Consider the following 23,241-nt stretch of genomic DNA (forward strand, 5'->3'; position numbering starts at 1 on the left):
TCCGCCTCCGTAGTGTAATGGTCAGCACGCTTGGCTACCGTTCTGGAGGTCCCGGGTACGATTCCCAGGGGGGGTCAAATAAATATAAGTGATTTTTTTACTCTAATATTTATTCAATATTACCCTGGACTGGAACCTGAAGCGGAGGGCTGATCACCTTTCCTTAGTGTGTTAACGATCAAGATAACACTGTTTGTATAATACAGTGCCCTATGCACCATTGATTTTTTTAATAAAAAGTTATTTTGCATGTTTAACATCTCAACATAGAAGAAGAATATGGAGTTCTCGGTTATTACAGGGCTTACGACCGACAATAGACTGGTTTAGTTTGTTGGTATTGAGCACTTTCTTTCATGTAAGTAACGATAAGGATAATATTACAATATGATACGATACGATACAAGCAGTACCTTATGCACTATTGCATGCAGAGAAGGATTAGATGGCTATGGCGTTCCATCAAGGGTAAATATGAGGATATATATATATATATATATATATATATATATATATATATATATATATATATATATATATATATATATAAATATATATTTATATATATATATATATATATATATATATATATATATATATATATATATATATATATATATATATATATATATATATATATATATATATATATATATATATATATATATATATATAAAATACAATGGTCCTTCTGAGAAAAAACATAAGATAACTTAAGGTAATGATATTTTGATCAAGGATGCTTACTTCATTATTTACTGTTCATAGCTTCATGAAAGGAAACCACTTTGGCATTAAATCAACCGTTTTATGGGGACTGTAATTTAAACGAGAAAACGTGTATTATACCGTAAGCTCTCAGAATTTTACACATAAAAGAACGCTGGTCCGCCTGATGGGCTTTTACTTCTGACCACAATACAAAACTTACCACCTGTCGTGTGGTATCTCTGCATAAACACATTATTACATAATAATAAAATGTTTTAAAGTAACATAATGTAGTATATTACGTAATAACAGCCCGTAATGCATAATATACTATAAGTATCTAGTATCGGAAGTGAATATGATCTGAAATATCGTGAAACAAAGTGGTTGATTTACTAAAATTTCACTAGAGGTATCTATGGTGAAAAGAAAGAATTTTTTTACTAAGCAGAAATTCAGCAAGTAGGGGTTACATTTAAGGGCTATACTTGTTATAATATAATTGCACGTGTCAAATGGTTTGGCTAAAATTAGGCCATAATGATAACTGCCAAGAAACAGAGATAATTAGTCTGAAGATGCCCATTCATGGGTGAAAACGTGCATCAACGTAAAAGTGGACTAATTTCAATAATTAACACACAGTAACAACAAAAACACACGGTTTATTTCAAAATTCTCCAAAATTGACGACATGTGAAATGAAACCTTTTGTTACAGCTATTAAAATTACATAAGGATTTTATTTTTATTTTTTGAGAGAACAACGATCTGAGGTACATCGAAGAAATCCAATTTTTCAGTCAAATATTGAACATGTCGACTTTATATTCTCTTTTAAATTTTTAGATAGTTTATTTTGCAATTTCACCAACGAAATACGATCTTCAATATGCAGAGTCTTGTTTTACAAGTTATTTTACGTTGTGTTTCCTGCGCATCTTGGTGGTATTTTATATTTCTTATTTCGATACCAAGTTCAGCTAAAGACCGTTGCCTTATTTATATTCTGCTAGAGGACACATTTTATTGTCCTGTTAACATACGTGCCGATTGTTTACTAATGTCGATCTGTGCATAAGAAAGCAGTATGCATCTCATTACAGAAATACTCGTGGGCATAAATAAAGGTTTAACGTTTTGTTTTTGTTATTTTTATTATTTCTTCATTAAATAAGGTTATAAAAAGTTTCAAGATTTTTTTATTAATGCCTCACTGTCTGGACATTAGCGAAGCTTACGCCTTATTTTAAGCCCTGTAAAAATGCCCTGACTTCCATATTCTTCTTTATCAATGGTGAGATATTTTTTTTTGGTTTTAATAATTCCTATGCGGAACGTATCCATTATTTATGAAAGAAACTCAAAAAAAAATCTAAAATATATTCAACAACATATGTGTGTGTGTTTTTGAAATTATACCTTATTAGTTTTAAAAATTTATTTTTAATTAAATTTTACGAAACAAGTCAGAAATTGGTTTAAAAACTGAAGTAGATGAGTGTGAAGTTAAAATAATTGGTACATAAGCGGTACATAATCATACACTAGAAATACTGCATTGCTGGTATTTTGTAGGTAGTAAAAAAAGGAAAATTTACTAATTTCTTCATAAGAAAAAAAACTCATCGTGTAATGTTTAAAATTTCGGAATTAGAGTAATGAAAACTTTTACTTAAAATTTATTTTTAAAAAGACTAATTATATTTCGGTATTAGAATAGTTTATAATCACTCAGAATAATATAGAGATCTCATCGCTTTAGTATTATAATATATATGTTTTTTCCTTTTTTTATTAAATTATGATTTATAAAACAAATTCGGCCAGAATTTGTGATCAATCATTTTGAAAGAATACGGTGATCTGATATTTTTCCCCGACAGTCTAAGAAAACCGTCTGCATACAAAATTATGGCCCTTGCTATGGTGTAAACATGAAACGTTCTAAAACTTTTATTTTTAGAACTGAAATATATTTTTATCATATTTTTTATTTTTTCAAATGCTATAAATTTGTTGGGATGTATTGCTGACATTAAAGATATCCTTATTATCATTCATCGTTTACTTTGTATAATACCACTTAAAATTGTAAAATAAAATAACAACTCTGTAGTTTTTTTCCACATGACTGGTCATGATCTCGATGAAACCCGGTTGCTGGTCAAATAAAATTCATGTGGAAAAAACCACAGTGTTGTTATTTTATTCTTTAAAATGCAGTTCCACCAAGAAATATTAGTACAAAACTTGAATCAAATAAAAAGTGCAAAAACTTTTAAGTGTTAATTCACAAAGTGAACGATGAATGATAAGGAGAGTTTGATATTACCATACCACAAAGTAAACAATGCTTTTAATAATAACAATAAAACCCCAGTGGTGCATAGGGCACTGCTTCATATAAACGCAGTGTTATCTTGATCGTTTACACATGAAGGAAAGGTGATCAGCCCTCCGCTACAGGTACCAGTCCAGGGTAATGTTGAATAAATATTACAGTGAAAGAATCACATATATTTATTTGACCCCCCCTGGAAATTGAACCCGGGACCTCTAGAACGGTAGCCGAGCGTGCTGACCATTAATACAATTAATACAATAACAATGCTTTTAATATACAAAATATGTCCTAATTACGTATTTTAAATAACATTGCATCAAAAATAAAATATGTTTCTCTTTTTTCATAGTCATTATTTTTTGAAGTTTTAAATCCTTAATTTTATCGAGACAGTGTACCAATACGTTTATAAAAAAATGTTTTTAAGGGATGTTTTTTAAATTAAAGCAACTAGCATTTAGTCAACTTTAAGCTTGTTGTGTTACGAGTTTGATCAGTATATCTAAAAGTTTTAAGAATTTGAGTTGTGTGGTTGTCAATCATGGGTAGAATTGATGAATGTTACTCGTGTGTAAAGTGATCACTTAACTCGCCTATGACGGTCGTAAGCCCTGTAAGCGCAGACTTCCATGTTCTTCTTCATCTATGTTGAGATATCAAAAAATAATGCAAGTAATATTATATTTATTGTTTCGGCATTCACTTTGTGGTAAGACATGTTACAATGAATGTTACTCTCATAAATTAAAATTATTACACCTTGTTCCATATAAAGGCCAAATTATGAATTATCTTGAAAATTTAGAAATCCAAAAAAAACTAAATTCTAATAATAATTTATTAAATAATATATTGTTTCAAAATTCTTCACCATTGCTTTCCATTTTTCCTTTGTTTTCAAACTCCGTCCCTTGACTAACCCCTTCCCCTTACTTTCCCCTCTCCTTATTTATAGAACAATTTTATATTTTATATTTAAGTTATTATACAGACCTGAATGACGGAAGTTTAACTTCTGAAACATGTAGTCTATAATAAAACTCAAGTGGTAAAAAACGAAGTGTTTTCTTTAATCATTGTATCAAGTAATATTAATTCAGGTATTTTAAATAAAACATGTGCTAGGCATCAAAAAAGTTTAAGGATCATTTGTAGTAAATTTACTATGCGGGGCGTGCATCAAGAGTAATGGTCTTTTCTGCATTGAATTTCTAAGAAAATGGATAATCGTTTGAAAACTTTGCACGAAGAATAGAAGCTAGCTAGGTTAGTACAGTTGGTACCGATTATATGTAATATGTAAAAAATACTAGGTATATATTTATCATATTTAGAAAACGTATTATGAATAATGGATTTGCAATCTAACGATACACAATTCGCTCACTCCTTTCAAGAAAGTCATAAATCAAAAATCGTAAGTTTTTAGTTGTGCATGTTTTCGGAATGCCTAGAAAATGTACTATATCCCAGCAAAAGCGGCATATTTTTAACTTAATATTTACCCGCTACAGGGCAGAACGTGTTGTTTTTGCATTTTGAAGAAAAGGTTTTATTTTAAAAAATTTTTTAAATAATAAATATTTTTCAAATGGTGAAAAAACATTCAGGTTTTATCTAAAAAGATCTGTTGTACAGTAAAAAGTTCAATAAGCGGCTTGATATTTATTTTTAATACATTGTGTTATATTTTTAAACTTTAAAAACGTTCTCCTGAAAAATCAAGTTTTTTTATTTATGACGTTCTTGAAAGGAGTGAGCGAATTGTATACATCATATATGTATTATTACGCAGGGCCTACACTTACCATTTATTATGTATCCAATATCAAACATCTACCATATTTCTGGAAAAGTAATCAGTACCTATATCTTGTAGAATATCATGAAAATTGATACATTACTCAAATTCTTCTTCTAACCCTTATCCGCATCCAATGGTGCATAGGGCACTGCATCGCATTGACGCAATGTTATCCTAATCGTTACTTATGTAAAAAAGAAAGAAAAGTATTTATTATATATTTAATTTCATAATACTTGTGGGTATATATTGCAATATTTTAGCAGTTTTCGAGTAGTATGCTGTCCGCCATGAGTAAAGTTAAGTATAACGTGTATTTCTGTTATGTTCAATAGATGGTGCGGTTCACAGGTCAAATATAAAAACACGCGCGTATTTGAATCCAACGCTGTGTAAAACTTTTAAAGCAGCCAATCAACCTTTTGAAGATTTACATGAAGCATGGAGTTGACAAAAAGAAAGATGAAAGTAGACTGAATGTAGTTGAAAAGCGTTCTCTAAGACGAATGTGCGGCAAAAGATAGATGTTCGAAAGGTGAGGTAAGGATGGAAGGCTGAGATGAGCGTCATCGATAAAATTAAGAAAGGTATTTTGAGATTGTTTGGATATGTAGAACGAATAAGTGGGGAGAGAAGAATAAACGAATTTATAAGGCAAATGTAGTTAAAAATAGGAGCAGAGAAAGACCGAGGAAAACTTGGCTTGGGCATGTATTTCAAATACTTGAAAGTGGTCAGATCATCGAAATAATCGTCGGATATAAATGAAGAGATGCGTGCATGCGGAAAAGGCTTAGATTTACATTTTGACATCTTAACATAGATGAAGAAGAATATGGAAGTCTAGGTCAAAATGTAAAAACAACTCCTAAGTGGAGAACACCCAGATCTATGAACAAGTATTTGGACACACTTAAAAATTTCGGAAGGCGAAGATTGTTTGCCAAGACAGAGTGGTGCGGCGTTCTATTCTCGAAAGTTAGTTAGTTAATATTATTTATTAATATAAGTTGAAATATAAAAAAAATCTAAGGTCATTTTTATCAAAAAGAACCTTCAACTTGGAATGATATAATGAAACTAATGATAATGACCGTTTTTCCACCCGATTTCGTTATGAATATTAAATATATGAATGTATATAATAAAAAAAAAACCTCACGACTTCCTTATGTTAATGACGATATTACGTAATAACCCTTAATGGAGACAATATCCTGATAATATAATGTCACAAAAACTTATAATATTTGTATCATAATAAAAGTAATACAAAAACTTTACGATTTCGCTTAAATATTTCTTCAACTCAACATTGTTTCAACGTTAAACTTATGTATGGTATAAGCACTAATTTCAAAAGGCCCGCTAATTTCAAATGGCTGTATAAGATTCAAAGTCTTGCCAGTATCACTAGTGCGTTTTTGAGCAGTTGGAAGATATTAATTCCTAGCCCTAGGCTTACCCTTTGTTTAGTTTATTTTAGTTTAGATAAAAGTATATATTTTTTTAAATACTCCGATAAAAATAAATATAATTAAAATGTCATTTTTATAGACTGCGTACCGATCAAATGAATACTTAGAGGGATGAAAGTATCATTACCATAAGTTCAAAAAAAGATATATTTTATTGCTACGGAGATGGTTTCTAATACAGTAGTTTAATTAAATTTCTAATTTACAACATTTTGAGTGTGTCCTAATACTTGGGTATAAATAAAAATGTGGGTATAAAAAAATTAATCTACTTTTGTTGTTATTCTTAACCGAACTTTCATGAATATGTATTTATTTCTAACAATCATTCGCATCCAATCGTGCATGGAATAGGGCTATAGGGACTGCATCGAATAGATATGGTGTTAAGTAGATTATAAATTCATGACGGAGAGGTGATCACTCCTGCGCTCCTGATAACTGAACTAGGGCTCTCCACCACGGTATATTTTAGAATTGACAACTATACTATTGTATTAAGACACATTTTAAAAATATCTTCGTCTTTTTCCTTATCAGTCTCTCCACTGCTGGATGTAGGCCTTTTAATGACTTCCAAACTTGTTTAGTTTGGGCTTTTTCGACACATTTATTATTATATATATAAAAAAAAACTGGATGCATAAAACTAAAAATAATTACGAATAGTAAAATGCATTTCGTGGACTTTATAAACCAGTGTTTAATTTCAATATTTGACATATAATTTAAAATGGAGTTTTACTAATCAAACGCAAAAGTATTTTGTATTTATATACAACACTTATGTTGGTAAGATTTAAAAAATATATTATTATGAGGTTTTGTTTAATGCAGAAGACACATCATAGACAAGCAATAATATCTAAGGGTTCTTATAAAGATCGATTGTAAGGGATGTGTCTTCCTTCACCCTATGTTTACTCGTATATTCATCCCATCCCCTTTCCTTAGTATCTCTTGTTAAAAGATAGGGGAATGCACAAAATCGATTTTGCTAACTGTTCACCCCAAGACAGAACGACAGTTTTATTGGCCTGCAATTCAGCAAAAGTACCAACAATTTGTAAATATATTTCAATATAAATTGTAGGAACATTATTTAAATAGCGAATAGAGAAATAGTAAAAAGGTAAGCGCGCAATACAGAGGGCACGAAAACACATAAACCCTGTGGATTCATTTTTTTGTTGATATTTTAATTCCCTTAAGGCCCAGTAATTTAATTTTTTCTAAACCCAAGTAACATTTTACGTAATTGAATGGCCGCATGGAAAGACATGTTGCGTCGTCGGCGGTTAGCCGGCAAATGAGTTCTATCTTACAAGATTTTGAGTGTGTCCGAATACTTGTTCACAAAATCTGGATTATCTCCAATTACGGGAGTTATTTTCATATTATTTTTTGACATCTCATCAAAGATGAAGAAGAATATGGAAGTCTGGGCATTTACGGGGCTGACGACTGCCATAGGCTGGTTTAAGTGATCACTTTACACACGTGTAACATTCACCAATTCTACCCATTATTGACAACCACACTACTCAAATTCTTGGAAGTTCTATATATATGAACCAATTTAGAAACCTTGTTCTTGAATCACTAGAACTTTACTAGAGACATCTATTGGTGAGATGTGAGTTCTATCTTTGCGAATATTCCCTTAAGATTAGTTATATTCCTAAAATGTGTTATATCTTTTCATTCTATGTATAAACATACTCGTAATAAAGCTAGGTTGTATAAGACGACTAAGGTTTAAATCATGGAAAAACCTCTTTGGTATTTACTTTATAATATAATATAATATAATATGTAATATCTAACAAGTTTCTACACAACAACCTGTCCTTTCCTTTTAAATATCATGTATGTACTGTAAAGTCGTCGGCATTCTTCCCATCTGACCTAACCTAACCAGTTATTCTAGAAATATGGTACAGGATGAAAGGAAACCGCGTGGCTTTTGTCATTTAATATTTCAGGCTGGATTCTAGAAGGATTCGTATTCATTAAAAATATTATTTTCATTTATATAATAGAAATCAACACCGCAGTTTTCGTTAGAAGTAGACAGTAGGTCACGGAGGGTGCATAAGCTACCTGCATCGTTTCAACATCTCCAAGTTCGACAGCTGTGGGTGTAATGATGAGACACCTCAAGATGTCCCTCACCTGCTGATGCTTTGCACCCATTTCAGCTTTCAAAGACAACAGCTGGAGGCGGTTGCAGGAGCCTGGGTGAGGACTTATCCGACATCGAATCTGTGTTAGTTCATAAGGAACTCTCACGAAATGTGGTATCATATATGATAAAAATAGTGAAGGATATTGGTACCATAACCAAGCTAGGACACAAAATGCCGAACCCTCTTCTAGTGGAACGAAATGTCTGTAACGACAGTCAACAGTCTGGCTTCTCATTAGGAGCTTTACGTGGTTTCCTTCCAGTAATGATCAAATGCTGAGAAGTTTCTGATCGACCTAAACTAAATTATCCCTTCTGTTCCAAACACAGATGAAATAAAACAGGTTTTTTAAAAACTAGGAGTAACAAAAATCCACTTAATGATCTATAAAGCTTATACGTAATAAGCAAGGTAAATAATAAATGCAACTCCCATCTAAAAAAACACTACAATACGGAGGCGGGCAGGAGTTATTTCATAGTTGTAATATTCATCTTCATTTTCTCTTATTTTCTTTTATGTTGATAATATGGTAGTGTATTCCATAGAGCGATATTTTTCTATGGACACTACCTACGGTCATTTATAGTAAGTATTGTCGTGAAGTACTCTAGAAAAAAAATTCTCGGAGTTCAAACAACCGAGTTATGGATTTTTGTCATTGAAATTGCCCGAAGCTACAGTTATGTATGTTAATGAACTCAAGAAGACATGACGATCATAAAATATGTTATTGACATCGCCACTCGGTTTCGTCTGCTTTCCTCCGGTCACGCAGCTTTCTCATTTTTTGCTTGTAGACTTGTAGTTTCCCTTTTACTACTACTCGCGTCGCCCGAGGGTCAGCTCTTGGTAACATGTTGTGTGTAGAAAGAGAACCACATATGGTGTATTGTTATCAGGCATATCACGAATATTGTCTGACGCATACATTGATTGAGTTGTATTGAGCTTGTTGTATCTATTGAGCTTTTAGTTAAGCTCTACATTCTCCTCTACATAAATAATGTAATATATAGCATTAAAATTGTTTTAAATTGTTAACACTACTGTACTTTTGTTGTACTTTAGTATGTAAGTATTTCGGCTCAACACAGGCTATGCCTAACGTGACCATTTATTTTTGTCCTCAAAACGGGACATCTACCAATGTTTACATAATAGTATGTATATTCAAGAAAACACACATTTTTTCATAGTTTTATGTATTAATAAAAAGAAAAGGAATGTTGATAAAGAAAATAAAAGGAATAAATAATAAAAATTTGAAAAAAATATTTTGTTTTATACAGGACAGGCTGTCTAAAAACGGGACGGTCCCGTTCAAAACGGGACGTATGGTCACATTAGCTATGCCTAAAGAGCCAAAATGCAGATAAATAATATGTAATAATATGTACACCACGGAGGCTGTCCGCTGTAATGGCCAGCGTGTTTAGCTACCGTGCTGGAGGTCCCGGGTTCGATTCCCAGGGGGGTGAAAATAAATATTAGTGATTTTGCACTGTAATATTTATTTAATATTACCCTGGACTGGTTCCTGAAGCGCAAGAGTGATCACCTTGCCTTCATGTAAGTAATGATCAAGATAACACTGCGTCAATTCGATGCAGTGCCCTATGCACCATTGGGTGCGGATAAGGGTTATAAGTAAGTAAGTAGGTAATATTTAAGAAAGAAATAAAATAAAAGTATTTTTGAAACAGAGCATTATTCTTTCTTAATTGTGTGTAAGCCAGGGGCTTCAAGATGCGCTCAGCCGCTTCTCCGCAGGGGTAGGCAGAGAGATTGTGGGCCAGCGAACGGGTCATCGTTCGTGAGTGAGATTCACTTAATATTGGGATCCGGTCACTCACTCAATGTATACGAACAGATCCAAAGGATCAGATCTTTTATGAACGACTTATGTATAATATTAACTTGACAACAATACCGTGGCCATATTATTTCGCAAGTCTTTGTGACGATAGCCATAATAATTCAAATAATTTTGCCAATACTCTGTTATTAATGTGTTAAAAATCTTAATAATCGCCTAAAATAAAAATAAAAATATCCACACACAGTGACCAAGTAGGGTTGGGAAGCAATATTGGTGTTTGACGAGCTGAAAAATAATGCACTCTGCTGCCATATCGGCACCTACCTACCTACAACTTATTGTACTTACTGTACTTAGAATTTTTTAAAATATTCAAGTTTTTTGTTGTTGTTTAATAACCTAACGTCCAAGTAACTCTGAAATCTAGCTACGGCTAATGCAAACCGTTTATCATGACCCTACTCAGGCTTCAACTTTTTAAGTTTTATAACCTATGCCTATTCGTGAGTGGATTTACTCTTTATGTTTAAAGTTACTTTAATTTCATGTAATTCATGAGTGAAAATTCTAGGCAAAAATATTCGCTATCTCGCTAAAGTTACGAGTATATACATTTAATTGAATCTAAGTTACTAGTGAATTTACTTAGGTGAATGATTTTAGTTTTATGATTTTACTTAGGATGTGACTTATGTACTAGATATATATTTACTTATTAATTTTTTTTACAAAAATGTTAATAAAATTAGTATATAACCACTCACCGAGATTTTTACGTCTACCGGTTTCGAGACGTACCCGTCTCTTCGTCAGGACAATCACTAACACAGCATGCAAACAATACTACCCTTCACCACCATAGCACCATTTACACACTCAAAACTACACAAAATGTCTAACACATGCGATTTTTGGTCGACCCGAAGAACAACATGCACTATAGTTTTCAATACAGACATGCGTTACGAGCCGAGGTTAAACGTACATTAAAATTAGACTAGGAATCGAATCTACTTATATACTTGTAGGATGAAAGGAGTGGGGGGGGTTCGAATTGGATATTGACGAATCGTGTTTAACCGATGTCGAATCAAACAATGGACTTTATGTAAAATTTATTTGGTTGTTAATTAGAGGAATATTATTTTTAAGTGCTTTCCTAATATAAAAAATCTCCATATTATTTAGTTTTAACCCTATATTATAACCACAAAGTAAATGCTTTAAATATTAATAATATTGAGAGATATATATTATATACTTACACGCCTAATAATACGAGTACCATATACCCTGGAATGACATAATCTGCGCTCTTTGATGATCAAACCAAGCGAATATTTTTTCCCCTATATGCATTCACTTACACACTACATATAAAAAATACAGACGTCGTTAATAGCGTTTTAATAATGGTTTCCTTAATAGGAGAAAACTACCACATTCATGATCCTTTGTTATTGTTAATATCATCTAATATTAGATAATAATATGGTAAAACAAATGTTTAAATTATGTATAAAATCCTAAGGGGTAGGCACTCACCGTAACGGCCAACAGCCAAGAACTTCATGGGTGTCTGATGCCGACGTAATTAATATTCATGGAAAACGGCATGAAAATGAAACTGATTTTGCGATTATTATGTGCGTTCCCACGATATATTTTATTTGGTGTATGGAAGCGAAACATGGAAACTAGCAAATGAAGGATGAAAGCAGAGTGAACGCTTTGAAATGCGATCTCTCAGACGAATGTGTGGAAAAATCATTAATGATAAATATTTGTGTTTTTTTATAAAACACACAAATATTTCAATATCATACTATTTCAGTGAGCCTGAGCGGTTCATTATTAGAAATAGGTATCAAATTGTGGTAGAGTGGGAAGAATGTAAGGCTGAACAAGGGATAGTTGAAAAGATTAATAAGAGTTCTTTAAGATGGTGTGGACATGTGGAGCGAATGGATAAAGAGAGAATGACTAAGAAAATATATGTGGCGAATGTGAGCAGGGGAACAGAGTATGGCGTTCCATCCTCTCCGCCTAACGCCTGCGGAGAAACGGCGTGATGAAAGTAGTAGTAGTATTAGTAAATCACCAGATATTATAGACTGGTTTTACGTATTTTGAAAATTCCATGTAAAATATTTTAAAAAATACTACACACCAATCTAGTATGTACCAATGTATAATAACTCAGGAGTAGGCAGAGATAATAGAACGCCACACCAATCTGCATTTGCCTACAATCTTCGCCTTTTTCACATTTATACATTCACGCCGATTATTCCAACTTCTGGCCTGACCACTTTCAAGTATTCGAAATAGTTGATCATGTAAAGTATTATTAGGTCTTCCTCTGCTTCTATTACCAACCACATTCGACTGATAAATTTGTTCAACTATCCTTTCTTCACTTATTCGATTCACATGCCCAAACCATCTCAACACATCTTTCATAATTTTATCGATAATGCTTATTTCAGGTTTGCATTCTTTCCTTATTTCACCATTCGAATATATTTCAAACATCGTTTAGCCGCACATTCGTCTGAGAGAACGCATTTTGACTGCATTCAGTCTACTTTCATCCTTCTTTTGCCAACTCTATGCTTCACTTCCATACATTAAGGTTGGAACCAAGGCTCAATTACTACAGTAGGTACTGCCAGTTTATCTTTTGCTGATAGGGTATTTAAAGCTTTCATTTGATAAAAAAAAGCCATCTTGGATAAGTTTCGCCTCGACATCTACAAAAAAATTGATCAATCTAAGCTGCGAAGTAAAAAGCAAAAAAAAAAAAAGTGCCTGGTGTCAACGGTACTTTTTACTATATGCTGTTGTCATGAAAGCGTTTGGAAACCAAAATAAAATGTCTAACCAACTTCAAAGATATAATGCAAGTAACAGCTTGGACTTTTATCACAGGTATAATTCAAATAACACAGCCTTAATGTATTACCGAAATAGATTTTTTTTTAAAAACACATTCGACCCACTTGCGAAAAAGGCTCATGATCCCTGGCCTAGCTAATAAGGCGTTCGACTAGGACTTGGCATCAAAATAATATTTTTAAATTTAACTCAGAAGAAATACAGAAAACCTAAAATAAATTGGAGAAAAATCACTCTCCCCCCACCCCTCTTAGACAAAAAAAATACGAATTTCTTTAAAATACGTATATCAGGACAATGGAAGTCCGGTGCGTTAACGAGGCTTACGATCTGTCATAGGCTGGTTTAAGTGATCACTTTATACGCATGTAACATTTACCATTCTACCCATGATTGATACTCCTAAGTGGAGACCCAGATTTATGAACAAGGATTTTTACACACCAAAAAAGAAGTAAATTTAAACAACTTATTAATTTTCTCGTTGACTTCTTTTTACAAGTCGCGAAAATCTAAAAAGAGTGGATTTGACAACATTTTTTATGTCAATTTGGTACACTCAAACAGGTACTTCATATTTATAAAAAGAGTAGGTATCTACTCATGAACAAATATATTATTAATTTTATTATGTTGTCTTCTTGCTTCAACATGGGATAGTTTACAACCATGACTCGAAGGGTTACCTGATGTATAAAAACATCGCTACGTTGACGAATCATTATTTTAATATTATACAAATATTACATAAATATTATGTTAACACGTATTTTTAATATTTTTTTGGAATGTTAAAATAAAATATAAATTGATACGTGTCATAAATCTGAATTCAAATGAAAATCTAATCATATCAAATAATGCAGTCAAATATATTTTTTTTATACTGGCAACTTCTTCGAAGCCGTCAAAACAAAATTCAAACTTTAACGGCCTTTGTCCAATATCTTGAGTAGAGGTGTTTGACAATTATTCCTGTTGAATGTTTGATTATTTTTTATTATACCGTTTATAATTCTATTCACTACCACGTATCTGTTTACGCGTTTGACGCGTTTTAGGTCGATACTTATCATTGTGACTTATTATAACTTATTACATTGTAATTTTTCATTAACTTTAAAGTCTTAATAGAACTAATTCATTGATGATGGCGTTGTCAAAAGTAAATAAATCTGAAACTGCACCATATTTGATTGGTTTACCGAATGATGACAAGGAGGAAGTTGATTTTCTCATGCGTAAAATGATGGAACACGAGGCTTATGGAAGACCGTGAGTATTTTTAAATATGCTGAATAACACGATGTGTCTCATGAATTGTTAATTTTGACTCTTTAATGTTTTTAGTTATCAATGGGGCCCCAGTGATTTTGAGTTAGGCTGCGGAATGGGAAAAGGAAAGTTCGGGAGAGTGTACTGTGCGCGGGAAAAAAAGACGGGACATTTTGTTGCCATCAAAACCCTCTTTAAGTCGGAGTTAGTCAAGTCCAATGTAGAGAGACAAGTCCTGAGAGAAATAGAGATTCAATCCAGACTGAAGTGAGTATTATTTTGTTTTTTACAACATCATCTACTATACTATGTTATTTGTGCATATAGTGATGCCTTGCATAACATACTTAATTCGTTCTAGGAGCAAGTTTGTTATGCGAAAAGTTTGTTATATGAAACCCGTTATCCCATAACAATACATGTTTAAAAAATCATTCTGTATCATAAAATATGGTACTGTAACATAAAAAAGTTACTCACATTTTTAATTTTAAGTCTACCGAGGCTGCAGAGTCAAATCCTCTTGTTCCATCCTTTGCTTCTTGGCTGCTGGCTTCTTGGGAAACCTTTCCAATGTTGTCTGCTTCTCCTTCTTCCACACCTGCCGGAAATAACGGGCAAGGTTTTCATTGTAGAGATCATTGATCCTGTTAACCTGTTAACTGGGCGGTCCGCTGTCCAATTACGCAACTTGTGACGGGCGCGAACTCTTACACTAGGAGGTGTCAGTACTGCTCACTAATCAATAGCCAAATGATACTGATTCACTCTGTGTCTTAAATTTATGTCGAGATATGTATGGATGACTAATACCTTTGTTGTTGGAAAAATATACGTCCCGCCCGTTCCAGGGCGCAACATATATTTCAAGAACGTATTCATATGTCCTACCCGTACCCGATATTGTTTATGTTTGACGTATTTATGCGTCCCGCACAGTTAACAGGTTAACAGCTAAGTTTGAATAGTGAGTGTTCCTAGTAAATACCTGTACCTCTTCCCATTTGAGCAGGATGTCCTGGATGGCAGCAGTTGAGATTGGTTGATTTGATTGGTCCTTTCGTTATCAGATGAAACTTCCCTTTGAACTTCATCATGTTGCTGGACTAGAAGTGCTTGGAGCAGAGGAGGATGACTGTCGCGCGTTGATCTATGTTTGTGGTTCAAGTAAAATTGCATTGGCTGCGTGCAACTTTAGATTGTTTAGGCGGCAAGTTGAAATATGGTACAGTCCATTGTATGAGTCGCGTAATGGAGGAACAGAAGATTCGCTGTTCGCAGTTTTCGTTATGTAAGGCATCACTGTACTTTGTGTTCTATTCTGTGCGTAATAGCCCGCCCATGTACGATATTTTGATGCAGGGAAATTTATTAATAACCATATAAAATAATCACGATTATTAAATTTTTCAGAATCTTCATCAGGGTAAGATATTTGATAGAGAAAAAAACCTTTGTTTGAATTTTGACAATACGAAATACTTTTCTTTCTGAAAGTCGCAAAATTATGCAACATGTGCACAGTATTGCGAAATATAAATTAGTGTTTCTTTTATACATACAACAATAACGGTCACATGACTAATTACATCATAACTTTATATATGGTGTAATACAATAATTGTGTGTATAGTTTACTCATATATTTTTATTATGTTGTCTATAAGGTGCGTCCCATGTAGAAGACATACAGGTGTCTTAATGTTGTGTGTTAAAAAAATATTTATTAGAAAACTTCAATATGTGATGTTCTTTGTACAGAAGTTCTTTTCATTATTTAATTAGTACCTAGTCTACATATCAACTCCATACAAAGATATCAATTTTTTTGTGTTAGTTAAACATGATTGCACTGCCGATTGTGACCTAAGGACAGTCGAGTAAAAGCCTAGAATAACAAACTTCATGTAAATCAGTCTAGTAATTCCATGATACCAGTGACACGTGATCCAGGAATTCAGATACATTAACAGATAACGTCATCGGACTCCCACGCCGCAAATATCTTTGTGACTTGTACGAGGATATGGGCTGTTCAACATATGAGGAGCTGAAGAGGGTGACGCATTATAGACCGGAATGGCCTAAGGATGTGTCATTTCTTGCTGCAAACCAATCCACAGGATTGAGACCACAGAAAGATATTAACATATTGTTGTCGGGCAGTTTTTTCATCAACCCTAACCCTAACTATACTCAGACAGTCTTCCTCCTGACCCTCAGTATACTAATCTCAAGTAACTATAAACCCATTCCCATCTGTACAATATTTTTTGGCGTCACTCGCGCTCTACCAAAAGTAAGCAAATAGAATGCTTAATAATGTCTCCCGCTCTCTTCTAACAGTATGTAAAAGACACTTTTAGGCGTTTCCCGTAAACAATGTGTTAACACTTTGTTGGCGGGCGGTATTTTCATCAACCCCGACCCTAATTAGTCTACTTATTAGGGTTGTATACTTATCACGAGTAACCACAAATCCAACTCCGATCTCTACAATGTTTTTTGGCGTCTCTCGCCCTCTACCAAAAATAAGAAAAAAGAATGCTTATTAGCGTCTCCCGCTCTCTACTAATAGTGTGTAAAATACAGTTATAAGTGTTTCCCGCAAACAATATGTTAAGATCGAATGAAAAATAATTGCTATTATGATCACCAAAAGTGGACCATATTAAATTATAGTTTTCTTAAGCGTTTGTTAATGTTAACCTGACTTTGCAGGCACCCCAACATTCTGAGGTTATTGACATGGTTCCACGATGACCGGAGGATATACCTAGTCCTGGAGTTTGCTGATGGCGGAGAGCTCTACAAATACCTGAAGAAAGCTGAAAATGGCAGATTCTCGGAAAGGAAATCAGCTATATATACTTATCAGGTAATTAGTATTTGTTAAATGACAACTATGGCCATCAGCCAAACAAAACTCCAATATAAGAGTTTCTGCTTAATAAAAAGCTTCTTTACATCTCACCAATAGATGTCTCTAGTGAAGTTCTAGTGATTCATGAACAAGGTTTCTAAATTGGTTCATATATATAGAACTTCCAAGAATTTGAGTAGTGTGGTTGTCAATAATGGGTAGAATTGGTGAATGTTACACGTGTGTAAAGTGATCACTTAAACCAGCCTATGACGGTCGTAAGCCCCGTAAATGCCCAGACTTCCATATTCTTCTTCATCTTTGATGAGATGTCAAAAAATAAAACAAAACTCCATATGGAAAAAATGTTTATGACTGATGTAAAACTCAAGCAATTACGTTGTTTAGGATTAACTTGTGTCTTGTCACGAGTTTAACTTAATTTCTGTTTGTTGTATTAGTAATAAGTAATGAATATAAACCAAATATGGTGTCCATATCTTAAATGTATCTAAATAAAATATGTGAGATGTGTGCCTCAAATATGTGAGATGTTTTAATGATAATAAAAAATGTATGATGTAAACATAAATGTAATATGTCCGCCTCCGTAGTGTAATGGTCAGCATGCTCGGCTACCGTTCTGGAGGTCCCAGGTTCGATTCCCAAGGGGGGTAAAATAAATATAAGTGATTTTTTCACTGTAATATTTATTCAATTTTACCATGGACTGGTACCTGAAGCGGAGGGCTGATCACCTTTCCTTCATGTGTAAACGATCAAGATAACACTGCGTTTATATGACACAGTGCCCTATGCACCATTGGGGTGCGGATAAGGGTCTTATTATTATTATTAAACATAAATGTAGGTATGATCAATATTTGAAGCACTAATATTTTTATTTTCCTTTTTATAATTTACAACATACTTTTTATGATGAATAAAGAGAGGGTAGAAGCGGTTTCTTATTTTAATTGAATTATGGATTATCTTTTATCAGTGGGAGCATAGACAACAGGGAGGAGGGTTTAGTCATTGTCTTAAATAAAAAATGGATAGATTTTTACCAAAAAAGTGGCTGCCGAGTCAATTAATGATAAACTGGTTTAAAAATCATTTGATTATAGTTTTGACCGGTTTTAATTGGATAAGTTGCTTCATCAAAAGAAAATAAAAGCTGTTTCCTTCAAAACCAGTTGACATTTTAATTAAGTTAATTAATAATAAGATGTATAATAATTTTTAAACCAAGTTATTTTGCAAGTTACATTGTAATTTGCGTCCATACATCGCTCACTCCTTTCAAGAACGTCATAAATAAAAAATTGACAATTTTCAGTAGTGCATGTTTTCGGAATGGCCAGAAAATGTACTATATCCCAGCAAAAGATGCATATTTTTAACTTAATATTTACCCGCTACAGAGCTGAAAGTGTTGTTTTTGCATTTTGAAGAAAAGGTATTGTTTCATTATTTTGAAATATACTAAATGTTTTTCAAATGGAAAAAAGAACATTCAGGTTTTACCTAAAAAAATCTGTTGCACAGTAAAAAGTTCGATAAGTGGCTTGATATTAATTTTTAATACATTTTATTATATTTTTAAACTTTAAAAACGTTCTCCTGAAAAATCAAGTTTTTTGATTTATGACGTTCTTGAAAAGAGTGAGCGACATGTAAGTCCCGAAGATTACGACAAATTTGCAAATATGTATTGTACTTTGCTTTAATGATATATTTTTTAAATGTTTTTAGATTGCCAGTGCTTTGGAATATTGTCACCGTAACAGCGTTATTCACAGAGACTTGAAACCAGAAAACATATTAGTTGCATCCGACGGAACACTTAAATTGGCAGATTTTGGTTGGTCGGTCCACGCACCCTCCAAACAGTAAGTTGTTTTAAACATACATATGAAAATGATTTGCAATTAATTAAATTTATTGTAAAAAGTAGTAATAAATAAAAAATAAACAAACAAAATTTAAATGTTTTTCGCAGGCGCAAAACAATGTGTGGAACTTTAGACTACCTATGCCCGGAAATGGTGAACGGGGAGAAGTACGACGTGAGTGTGGATGTGTGGTGTCTCGGGGTGCTGTGTTACGAGTTCCTGGTCGGGTCCCCTCCCTTCGAGACGGAGAGTCAGCACTCCACTTACCAGAGGATCAAAACCATCGACATCCATTACCCGGCATGGATAACTCCCAACGCCAAAGACTTTATTTCCAAGGTAATTATACTCTTCATCAATATTACCTTCCCTCATCCGCACCCGATAGTGCATAGGGCACTGCATCATATAAACGCAGTGTTATCTTGATCAAACACATGAAGGAAAGGTGATCAGCCCTCCGTTCAGGTAACAGTCCAGGGTAATATTGAATTAATATTACAGTGAAAAAATCCCTTATATTTATGTGACACCCCTCCCCCCTGGGAATCGAACCCGGTACCTCCAGAATGGTAGCCAAGCATGCTAACCATTACACTACGGATGCGGACATAACTTATAATAGTATTTATTATAATTGTCTTAACTTGATATGAAACATTTATTGAACCTCTTTATATGAAAGAAGGTGAAGTCTAAAGGTGGAGACTGACCGGAGCATTTCGTCGTAACGTAACACGTTACGATGCGAGCATTCAGGCAATCAGTACACCGAGCCGAGCACTCCATCCATAGTTTCGGATGCTCGCTGATGCTCACCGCGAGCGATGTTACGACGTTATGTTACGACTTAAGCATCACAGGGCTAACGGCCTGACATTATTGTTCAAACATATTCCGAATTGGCTTTGGTGTCAGTCCACCATCACTTTGGAGATGGTTTAGAGATGCACTTTATTACTTCTGAATTAACCTTACTCTAGTACAGTTATTGCTTGGTGATCGATTCAAATGTATAGATAATGTGTCGCCTACCTAGTATAGATAACTCTGACATTACTTTTATTTGGTAAAAAACAAATAATAATAATAAAATAATAATAAAACCCTTATCCGCACCCCAATGGTGCATAGGGCACTGCGTAATACAAACGCAGTGTTATCTTGATCATTTACACATGAAGAAAAGGTGATCAGCCCTCTGCTTCAGGCACCAGTCTAGGGTAATATTAAATAAATAGTACAGTGAACAAATCACTTTATTTAAATATTTATTTAACTCCCCCTGGGAATCGAACCCGGGACCTCCAGAACGGTAGCCGAGCGTGCTGACCATTACACTACGGAGGCGGACATAAAAACAAATACTAACAATTTTTTCATAATGCCTTAGAAAGTCCAAAGGTAGTCAAAAGTATCCACATTCTATGTTAGTGTGTCATCTATTCACCCATTGCAACACAAAGCCGGCCAATCGCTGGCCAAGGTCAATTTGTCACTGACTCACAAAGCGGGCGATTCGCCGGTTTGTCTTTGAAGTGATTTTTTTTAGTATTAAAACTGAATGACAATAACTTAATTCATAAAAATGACATAGATTTTTTTAATTTTTCATTCAAACCCTTATCCGCACCTCAATGGTGCATAGGGCACTGCATCATATAAATGCAGTATTATCTTGATCATTAACACATGAAGGAAAGGTGATCAGCCCTCCGCTTCAGGTACCAGTCCAGGGTAATATTGAATAAATATTAGAGTGAAAAAATCACTTATATTTAATTGACCCTCCCTGGGAATCGAACCCGGGACCTCCAGTACGGTAGCCGAGCGTGCTGACCGGAGGCGGACATAAACAAGCATACCTAACTTACGAACAAACAAAAAAATGCTTTTATGTTCAACTTTTTATTTTGTGTGTAATAATGCTATTTTAATTCAAAAATGTGTCAAAATTAAATAATGTGTTGTATGAACAAATTATGTCATTTTTATAAGTGCTGGGAACAGAGTGAATGGTGCACTAAAATCAGTTTTAGCAAATAAAAATCTATCAGCGGAAGCTAAACTGGCAGTACACAATGGAGTTCTGGTTCCAACCCTTATGTATGGAAGCGAAGCATGGAGTTGGCAAAAGAAGGATGAAAGCAGACTGAATGCAGTCGAAGTGCGATCCCTCAGACGAATGTGTGGCAAAACGATGTTTGATAGATGTTCGAATGATGAAATAAGGAAAGAATGTAAGGCTGAGATAAGCATTATCGATAAAATTAAGAAAGGTGTGTTGAGATGGTTTGGACATGTGGAGCGTATGAGTGAAGAAAGAACGGTTAAACAAATTTATGAGGCGAATGTAGTTGGAAAAAGAAGCAGAGGACGACCGAGGAAAACTTGGCACAATCAGGTATGTCAAATACTTGAAAGCGGCCGCGTCAGGAGTCGTAATCGTCGGGTATGTATGAGGAGATGCATGAATGTAGAAGAGGCAAAGAATATTTGCAAGGACAGAGTGGTGTGGCGTTCGATTCTCTCTGCCTACCCCTGCGGGGAAGCGGCGTGATGGTTAGTTAGTTAGTTTATTAGTGGTGCAATGGGTTAACTGTAATCGACTACCTGGGTATTTACAAATGTGACCTTTAGTATTCAGGTATTCATAGGCCCTATTTGTTACTCATAAGTTTGATTGACTCAACAATACAAGAGAAAACAATTCGCTCACTCCTTTCAAGAACGTCATAAATAAAAAAAACATGATTTTTCAGGAGAACGTTTTTGTCATTTAAAAATATAATACAATGTGTTAAAAATAAATATCAAGCCACTTATTGAACTTTTTACTGTGCAACAGATCTTTTTAGGTAAAACCTGACTGTTTTTTCTCCATTTAAAAAATATTCAGTATATTTAAAAAAATTATTAAAGAATACCTTTTCTTCAAATGCAAAAACAACACTTTCTGCCCTGGAGTGGGTAAATATTAAGTTGAAAATATGCGCCTTTTGCTGGGATATAGTACATTTTCTGGGCATTCCGAAAACATGCACAACTGAAATTGACGATTTTTGATTTATGACGTTCTTGAAAGGAGTAAGCGAATTATCAGAATACATGTTTGGATCAGTAATTTGTGAATTTTTTCATTTTAACATTTTTTTCAATTTATTTCCAGCTGCTGAGATTCCGCAGCTCCGAAAGAATGTCTCTCGTGAATGCTATGAGGCATCCGTGGATTTTAGAATTTGTGAAGCAATCATCTCGTTAATGTAAATAGTGGTTAGTTATTAAATAAAAAGTTAGTTTTAATTAATTTTTAATGTTGTAAATATTTTTTACCGTGGATGAATTAGGATTGAGAATTGTTTTAAATATGATGCAAGCTATTGAAGAAGTTTATTTTCCTTAGACAAAAAGTTTGTTATTTAGTTAAACGCCATGTTTTCATTTTGTGACTATTTATTATTAATTTTATTGTTAAAAATAATAATGTATCTAAGAAATTTTACTATAAAAATGTGTTTCACTCATATAATCTTTTAACACATTAGTTACGGCAATGTTTTGATAAAACTGTATCTTGAGGCGGGCGACATTAGACAGCTGTCCGGAAATATAAAATATGTCAGTGAACTTCATATTTTGAACTTGAGGTTGAACTCGAAAACAATACAAAAACGGTTAAATGGTCTCTAACGTCTCAAAAAAAAATCATGTTAGTCCACAAATCACAAAAGTAAAAAAAATGTTAAAAACACTAATAAAATATTAGAAAATAACAACACAATTTAACAACCGCCGAAAACTCAAAATCTGCGAATAAAAAATTATTTATGGGCTTTCCCCACACGCGTTTATTGCTTTGTAAGTACCAACTGCCGACTTAAGTAAAGGACAATGATCTTTGTATTTTATTTCATTTTAGGACAAAGAAAAAAACGCATCGTCTGTATCCATTGTTT

General features: G+C 33.6%; 1 protein-coding gene across 2 annotated transcripts; it reads left to right on the forward strand.

Moving 5' to 3' along the window:
• The first annotated feature begins 14,173 nt into the window (after nucleotides 1-14,173).
• On the forward strand, nucleotides 14,174-22,796 carry aurB (aurora kinase B). Of its 2 annotated transcripts, XM_088278041.1 has the most exons (7): nucleotides 14,174-14,310; nucleotides 14,384-14,524; nucleotides 14,600-14,791; nucleotides 17,246-17,402; nucleotides 19,146-19,282; nucleotides 19,393-19,624; nucleotides 22,455-22,796. In XM_088278041.1, the coding sequence occupies exons 2-7, from the start codon at nucleotides 14,397-14,399 to the stop codon at nucleotides 22,545-22,547; spliced, it is 939 nt and encodes a 312-aa protein (XP_088134167.1). In that variant the 5' UTR covers nucleotides 14,174-14,310; nucleotides 14,384-14,396; the 3' UTR covers nucleotides 22,548-22,796. The 2 variants fall into 2 exon arrangements, with proteins under 2 accessions (XP_088134167.1, XP_088134168.1); XM_088278042.1 differs by having other exon boundaries at nucleotides 14,178-14,524.
• Nucleotides 22,797-23,241: the final 445 nt, after the last annotated feature.

The sequence above is a fragment of the Brachycentrus maculatus genome, unplaced genomic scaffold, assembly GCF_059751285.1.
Source record: "Brachycentrus maculatus isolate JH-2025_06_01 unplaced genomic scaffold, ASM5975128v1 h1tg000055l, whole genome shotgun sequence".
NCBI lineage: Eukaryota > Metazoa > Arthropoda > Insecta > Trichoptera > Brachycentridae > Brachycentrus > Brachycentrus maculatus.